The sequence below is a fragment of the Arachis ipaensis genome, chromosome B04 (assembly GCF_000816755.2).
Source record: "Arachis ipaensis cultivar K30076 chromosome B04, Araip1.1, whole genome shotgun sequence".
In the NCBI taxonomy this organism is placed as follows: domain Eukaryota; kingdom Viridiplantae; phylum Streptophyta; class Magnoliopsida; order Fabales; family Fabaceae; genus Arachis; species Arachis ipaensis.
Genome location: NC_029788.2, coordinates 130,409,197 through 130,417,756, shown reverse-complemented (window position 1 = coordinate 130,417,756; position 8,560 = coordinate 130,409,197). Strand labels below are relative to the sequence as shown.

At 35.7% G+C, this 8,560-nt stretch overlaps 2 protein-coding genes across 2 annotated transcripts in view; both read right to left on the bottom strand.

Annotated features, from left to right (window-relative positions):
- LOC110271634 (probable endo-1,3(4)-beta-glucanase ARB_01444) lies at nt 2,824-5,067 on the bottom strand. The gene is made up of 2 exons (XM_021122657.1): nt 5,005-5,067; nt 2,824-4,872 (listed from the first exon to the last, which is right to left on the bottom strand). Exons 1-2 carry the CDS (start codon nt 5,065-5,067, stop codon nt 2,836-2,838), a joined length of 2,100 nt encoding a protein of 699 aa, XP_020978316.1. The 3' UTR covers nt 2,824-2,835.
- Nucleotides 5,949-8,560, bottom strand: part of LOC107637387 — a 7,253-nt gene continuing 4,641 nt past the window's right edge. Inside the window, 1 exon segment of the mRNA XM_021122656.1 lies at nt 5,949-8,136. Within this exon segment, the coding sequence (XP_020978315.1) occupies nt 6,079-8,136 (2,058 nt within the window). The 3' untranslated portion in view covers nt 5,949-6,078.

Genomic DNA, 8,560 nt, shown 5'->3' with positions numbered 1-8,560 from the left:
AATTTATTATAAATATAAATTTAATTTGATTATATTAATTATTATTATTCATTGTTTTACTTATTGAAAATGAAAAATAGGTAAGAGAGAGAGAGAAAAAAAAGAGATAGTGGGGGAACAATTAAAGGAATTTGATTAATATTTAGTTAAAATCATCGATAATTTTTTTTTTTCAACGTTAGTAGTGAGACTCGAATCCAAAATCTTTAGGTGAGGATGAAGAGACTATGCTTGAAATATAACAAATAAGAGAAGAATATGAAAATATTTGGTAAATCCGTTTTGAGACATTATAGCTTTGGGGTCCCGGTAACAAAGAAGGAATCTATAAAAACGGGGATCCGACACCATGATAAAATACTACCCTCATGATTAGACCATGTCCCTGAGATTTGATAAAAGAAAGGTGCATTAGCGGTTAATACGTTGTAATTTGATAAGTTATTAGGAATATGACGGAAAGAAAGACCAAAGAAAGAAAGAAGAATGCACCAAAATGCAGGTGCTGCACCAAACGCTGGTGGTTCTTTCTTGTTGTAAGTGAATGCAACGAAAAGACCCGGAAATAACGAATAATGAAATAATTCATATATTATTGACATTTCGTGCTGTGTGTGCTTATTAAAAAAAATTCTGCTTTGTTATTCCCATCATCCGATAACCACAAGATGATCCACAAGAAAGGTGGCAGGATTCGAACCTATGGCCAGCCCGCCCCTGACCCTAACGAAGGTATTCAATTGCTTGCTACAAGTCAACTTGCTTCCTTCTTAGAGGAAGGTTTGAAAGAACTTACTCGAGGAGTAATAGCACGATACAGATGATATGAAATCACTCGCCCTATAGAATGAAGGGAAGGAAAGGAGTGAAGATTTCTAGGGCAAGCACGGGGTCTGGTTCAAGGCAAGGTATAGCTTAACGGAATGAAGCAGAATTAGTCCTGTGTTGTCTTATTTCAGGAGGGACTAGATTGTTAAGAAATCCCTAACTCTGTCTTTGGGCTAAAGCCTATAGTTCTCTCCGGTGGTTTTCCTTGACCAAGCCATTGCCTATGAGTCGCTGGCTCATTCTTCAACAGGCACGCGGTTAGAGCCCTGGGCTGAGCTCCTCCCACTGCTTGGGAGCTTACGGTTTCATGTTCTATTTCACTCCCCGATGGGGGTTCTTTTCACCCTTCCCTCACGGTACTACTTCACTAGATCCAGGGATCCCACCTTATTCTCAAACCTGGTGGCTCGGTTGATTGGCACTCCTGTAGGCTCTTCTTTCATACAAATTCTGGGGGTCCCAGGTCCTGCATCCACCAAGAAAAATTCTTCCCCTAAGCGTAAAACTTCAGATTGTAAGGCCTTTCTACTACATAAGAATAAGCTGGAATTAAATCTTGGAAATGATTGACTCAAATAGATGCTCATCATAAGTTTGATTCCCCCCTCTTACTGTTCTATTGATCAGAAGCATCCAGTAGCACCACGCTAGTGGATTAAGTAGTGGAGTTTTCATCTCTACTGACGAACCATTTCAATAGTAAGGGTGCTGGCGTGCCACGAGGCATGACCATAGAAGTAATGAAAAAGAAAAAGTTATGTAGTTGGACCATCCACTTTATCCGTTCGAGTTTCGCTTCTCTAGAGAAGATGAGACGCTAAAAATGAAAGTGTTCGCAACGCATATCGAAAGGATACCAATGAAGCCGACCATTAATGACTTGTTCGAACACCGGGAGCGGTCTGATCCCTTATTTGATCATGCCTCTAAATCCCAATTAAAATTGCTTGAGTTTTGATTTTGGACCTCTATAAATTGATAAATTGAAATAATATATTCTCTTAGATCTTAAAATACAGTAACTGCATAATTTAGAAAAGAAGTTATTTGGAATTTACATCTTATTTGTGTGTTAATTGAAACATAAAATAACATTAAATTTTCAAGATTTATTAGGTTTGTGCTTGCCTTGTTAAACTTATTTTCTACACAAAACAAGTTCTTACCTCAGAGGATAATAATCTCTTTGTACAATTACAGAAATGCTCAATAATTATACTCTCACTTAAAAAAAGAAAAACTATGAATAGACACAAAATAAATTTAAAATTTCAAAGTTAATCTTAGCTTGCATAGTTAAAATTTCCTCCTAATTTGCATGAAAAAGATATTCTTCCCAATTTGAAGCTTGAAGGGTTTTGATGATGGGAACCCATTTAGTAATTTGCTATGGTAGATTCATAGCAGAGACTTATGGAAAACAGAATAGAGGAATTCTGTGATGAAAAAAAAAAAAAAACAGATATCAGCATATAGAATAAAATGTGTTACATATACTCTATTCTAAGATCTTGGTCAATAAAGCTAAATGTGTATACCATGCTCCATATAATTCAATTCTAGAAGCACTTATGAGTTAAGAGTTAAGACCCTCCACATCTTCTGAAAAGTGATGAAATAAATTCACCATAGGAATCTCTTTCTCCACTAGGCAGTTTACTAAACTTTCATTCAAACAAACATGAAGTGAAGCCTTGCAATTTATTTGTTCAGATTCAGAAATGCTTAATAATTATAGTCTAATTTCAGAGAAAAACCTAACTCTATGAATAGCATCCAGACTCCAAATTTCAAACTTCAAAGTTAATCTTGAGAAAGATTAAAAGACTTGCATAACTAAAATATCCTCCTGATTTGCATCCTAGAAATATTGTTCCACTTAGAACATTAAATTTGAATAACCTAAGTCCTTAAACTATTAAAGGGTGCAATTCAAGAAATAATAAGACATTAATAGTAAGTTTTCAACATTGAAACCACAGGAACAATGACAGGACCAACGTTGTTTTAATTACAAGAATCTTGATGATGATCTCCATGGCCTCTTCTGCTGTGCAGCCACCATAACAGATTGCTCAATGAATTCCCTTCATCATCATCAAAACTTGTCAACTCCATAATCTTCTTCAATGCATCTTCATTATCATAAATTCCTTCCATTGCATAAACCAGCCACTTCCATTTTTCTTCAACACCATCCCTATTCAAACAAGGCAGAGTCCACTCCACAACCTCCTTCACAAAACCAACATTGGAAAACAAGAACTCCGTAATAGGAAGAATTGGAAGAACATGATTGCCAAGCCTATGCTCTTTCCAAGCCAGTGGAGCTAACCAAGTCATACTTTCCCTCTTGTTAGACCAGAGAATCCCCATTAACCTATTCTCCTTTGTAAACTCATCACTACATTTACTATCATCCATCTTTAAATGGCACCACATTTGAGCAGCATGAATTTCCAATGCAGCAAGAGTTGAACCAATAGCAACAAGATTTGCATCATTATATGCCAAACCCATCAACGCTGCTGAATAATATGCACTCACAGCTTCACCACTATCCGTTTGATCTCTTCCATCAGTCCTCTCCTCTAGCCCTGAATCCCAAGAATGTAACATGAACATATCAAAACACCTTAAACGTGTATTCTTAGATTTTGAATCTTTTCCTCCCAAGTTCATGAAATCTTCCATGACTGAATATGCTTCTGACCTATACTTCTTACCCCAATTCGGATCAATCTTCGCAAGAACTGCAATTCCGTACACAAAGTGCCCCAGTTGAACATGATGAATGTCGTAAAATGCAAACCCAGTTTCTGCTCCTGAACTATCAGCATCTTGTTTAGTAATAAGCCCTCCCCATTGCTTTTCATACAAAAATCCATTCCCTTCAAAAGTCCCATCTAACCATGGCTGAATGGTTTCTTTCAAGAATTTCTTAACGAGTGAAATCAAGTCAAGAAAACCAACTTCCTCAGCTATCATTGCAAGCCTTGCTGCCTTTGCAATCCATTTGCCATAACAGAAAAATGTAGTAGTAGCTATTTTTGAAGAACAAAGAGCACGAACATCTCTACAAAGAGCTTGTTTGATTTCATCATAGTAGTCTTGATTGACACCTCTAGTAGAGTGCCAAGTTACAGGAACATGTTCTGCTTCCAACATCCATGAATCACCAACAACACCAACAAGGCCACCATCAATGCTTCTGTACTTAAAATGTTTAAGAACAGTCACATTACCCTCATCTTTAGACAGAAGTTGAAGATGGAGAGGATGAGCTAACATCAACAAATTACCAAGCCCATTCTTCTGCCATTTGTATTCAACACAATATGGCTTAGTGAACAAAGCATCTCCAGAAAGAGGGTAGCAAGAGCTGTACCTGTCAAGAACAGCCTCGTTTTCTGAGCTTGAATCTGGCATAACTGCAATCCGAACCATCACAGGAGCCTCATAAGAAGAAATGTTGGAGAAAGTGAGTTTCATGTCAAAGCTGAAACTAAATATGGTTGGTGAAGAAGTATAGATAAGCCATTTCTGACCATTGTCAAGCTGAAGAGTATACTTATTTGGTGAAGCTTTTGAAGAAAAAGAAGATATTTTATGGATGGAGGTTATAGAAAAAGATGCATGCTGGGACAAAAAAGCAGTAACATAGGGGCTTCCCCTAACAAGGAAGAAAGTGAAATTAGATGCAGGAAAATCGAGAGTGACACTGAGATCACTGAAGGAAGATATAACATGGTGGGAAGGAGTACTTGTTGAGGAAGAGATAGTGAGATCAGGAGTGAAGACTTGGTGTATGGAATGAGAGGAGACAGAGAGAGAAGGGTAGCAGAGAGAAAGAGAGGAATCAGAGGGTTTGATGAGGTAAGGGTGAATGTACTCTTGAATATTGCCATCGCCGAGGACAAAGTTCTGGAAGAATGAGTTTGTAGGCAATGGAGAAGCGAGAAGGTTTTTAGAGAAGAACTTTGAAGGGTCAGGGAGCACTTTGGATTTTGTTAGTGGGAAGTGAAAAGGTTGTTCATCATCTAACTATCTTGTGTTTGCCTTTGCCATTATCTGCATCTGCATGCATGCAGTGACTTTGAATTCTAGTCTGAAATTTAGGTACCACAGAAGGAATATATTATTATATATATAACGAGGGAATGTGAAATAACTAACACTTTTAAGATCACTCTTTGCCTCTTCCTCTTCTTTAACCCAGAAAAGATAACTTAGACTCATTTTAATTTAATTACTATAATTACTCTCAAGTGAGCCTTTTGGATTTTCTATGTACTAATACCCTAATATATTTAGCAATAATCAGATCTGGGTAATCGGAGTATATTTACAAGAGTTTGGTGGCATCTTAAAAATTGCTTGATGAAAGGATTTTGTTAACATGTATTTTATTTTATTGGAAATGTTTGGTAACCAGCCAAAAACAGCCTAACTTGCCTTATTTAATATTCATTAATTGTTGAGATAATTAATTAATGTTAAATAAGGCAAGTTCTGCCTGTTTTTTTTGTCTACCTAACATTACCCATTTGACTTAATCAAAGACTAAATTACAATATAGAGAAATCTGAAGAATAGTTACTGTTTTAGCCTTATATTAGATCAAAGAGTGAGATAATTAAGTAATTAATAACTAAACTGATAGGTAAATTATCTTTTAGACAAATAGAAAGCAAATAATTCTCAAATGGACACCACTTGTATAAAGATGGTAAAAACAACTTTTTTTTTTAAGTTGTTTATTTAGCCACATCTAAAAATATGTTCTAACTTCTAAAAAACATAAATTAATAATAAAAATATAAATTATGAATAGGATTGAATCAACAACTAAATTAGATCTAAAAGAAGAAATAATTATATTAATAATTCTAACTAATATTATTTCAAACCACAAATTGGATTTCTTAAATTAATACAAACAATACAAGTTTTCAATCTATTTGTTCAGATTCAGAAATGCTTAATAATTATAGTCTATTTTGAAAGAAAAACCTAACTCTATGAATAGCATGCATACAGAATCCAAATTCCAAACTTCATAAGTAATCTTGACAAAGATTAAAAGGCATGCATAATTAAAATATACTCCTGATTTGCATGACTTGATCATTAAATTTGAATAACCTAAGTCCTTAAACTATTAATGGGTGCAATTCAAGAAATAATAACATAGTAATACTAAGTTTTCAACATTGAAACCACAGGAACAATGACAGGACCAACATTGTTTTAAATACAAGAAACTTGATGATGATCTCCATGGCCTCTTCTGCTGTGCAGCCACCATAACAGATTGCTCAATGAGTTCCCTTCATCATCAAAACTTGTCAACTCCCTAATCTTCTTCAATGCAGCTTCATTATCATAAATTCCTTCCATTGCATAAACCAACCACTTCCATTTTTCTTCAACACCATCCCTATTCAAACAAGGCATAGTCCACTCCACAACCTCCTTCACAAAAGCAACATTGGAAAACAAGAACTCCGTAATAGGCAGAATTGGAAGAACATGAATGCCAAGCCTATGCTCTTTTGAAACCGGTGGAGCAAACCAAGTTCTACTTTCCCTCTTGTTAGACCATAGAATCCCCATTAACCTATTCTCCTTTGTAAACTCATCACTACATTTACTATCATCCATCTTTAAATGGCGCCACATTTGAGCAGCATGAATTTCCAACGATACAAGAGTTGAACCAAGAGCAACAAGATTTGCATCATCATATGCCAAACCCATCAACGCTGCTGAATAATATGCATTCACAGCTTCACCACTATCCGTTTGATCTCTTCCATCAGCACTATCGTCTAGCCCTGAATCCCAAGAGTGTAACATGAACAGATCAAAACACCTTAAACGTGTATATTTAGATTTTGAATCTTTTCCTCCCAAGTTCATGAAATCTTCCATGAGTGAATATGATTCTGACCTATACTTGTTACCCCAATTCGGATCGATCTTCGCAAGGACTGCGATTCCATACACAAAGTACCCCAGAAGAGAATGACGATAGTTGTAAAATCCAAACTCAAAGTCCTCTTCAATATCATCAGAACCTAGTTTAGTAATAAGCCCTCCCCATTGCTTTTCATACAAAAATCTATTCCCTTTAAAAGCCCCATCTAACCATGGCTGAATGGTTTCTTTCAAGAATTTCGTAACAAGTGAAATCAAGTCAAGAAAACCAACTTCCTCAGCTATCAATGCAAACCTTGCTGCCCTTGCAATCGATTTGCCATAATGGTAAAATGAAGGAGTAGCTATTTTTGAAGAACAAAGAGCACCAACATCTCTACAAAGAGCTTGTTTGATTTCATCATAGGAGTCTTTATTGACACCTCTAGTAGAGTGCCAAGTTACAGGAACATGTTCTGCTTCCAACAACCATGAATCTCCAACAACACCGACAAGGTCCCCATCAATGCTTCGATACTTAAAATGTTTAAGAACAGTCACATTACCCTCATCTTTAGACAAAAGCTGAAGATGAAGAGGGTGAGCTAACATCAACAAAGTACCAAGCCCTTTCTTCTGCCATTTGTATTCAACGCAATATGCCTTAGTGAACAAAGCATCTCCAGAAAGGGGGTAACAAGAGCTGTACCTGTCAAGAACAGCCTCGTTTTCTGAGCTTGAATCTGACAGCATTGCTATCCGAAGCATCAGAGGAACCCCATCATTAGAAATATTGGAGAAAGCGATATCCATGTCACGGCTGAAACTAAATTTGGTTGGTGAAGAAGTATAAATAAGCCATTTCTGACCATTGTCAAGGGTAAGAGTATATTTTAGTGAACCATTTGAAGAAAAATAAGAGATACTATGGATAGAGGTTATAGAAAGAGATCCATATTGAGACAGAGAAACAGTAACATAAGGGCTTCCCCTCACAAGGAAGAAAGTGAGGTTGGAAGACGGAAACTCCAGAGTGACACTGAGATCACTGAAGGAAGATATAACATGGCTGGAATGAAAACCTGTTGAGGAAGAGATAGTGAGATCAGGAGTGAAGACTTGGTGCATGGAAAGAGAGGAGACAGAGAGAGAAGGGTAGCAGAGAGAAAGAGAGGAATCAGAGGGTTTGATGAGGTAAGGATGAATATACTCTTGTATGTTGCCATCGTTGAGGACGAAGTTCTGGAAGAATGAGTGTGTAGGCAAAGGAGAAGAGAGAAGGTTTTCAGAGAAGAACTTTGGAGGATCAGGGAGTACTTTGAAGTTTGCAAGTGGGAAGTGAAAAGGTTGTTCATCATCTAACTGTGTTGTGTTTGCCATTATCTCCATCTGCATGCATGCAGTTACTTTGATTGGTGTTGATGTCAAGTGGTTTTATAGATACAAAGAATGTGGATAATAGATCTTTTTAATTGTTAAAAAAAAATTTAAAAGGTAAAATATAATCTTTAACTTTTTATTGCTTTCTCTTATATTTATTTTTATCTTATTTAAAAAATTAATAATAAAAAATCACACTTTATTCTCTCAATTATTAAAAAAAAATTAAAAAAATTCATTTTCAATGTGAGATAGATAAGAATTAAAGACTACTTTGGGAAGCTTCAACTTTTTTTTGTTTGACTTACGAAAAATTATACTAATATTATTTGATGTAATTTTTTGAATATATTTTTTTTAATTTTTAAAACATTATTTAAGAATTTTTGTTCTTTCATTTTCAAAAATTATTTTATTATTTTTATTCTCAAAA

Coding starts and splice junctions, on each gene's coding strand:
- LOC110271634 (XM_021122657.1), bottom strand. CDS start 5,067: ATGAGTCTAAGTTATCTTTTCTGGGTTAAAGAAGAGGAAGAGGCAAAG. Junction 4,873..5,004: donor CAAAGAGTGATCTTAAAAGT/GTTAGTTATTTC, acceptor AACACAAGATAG/TTAGATGATGAACAACCTTT.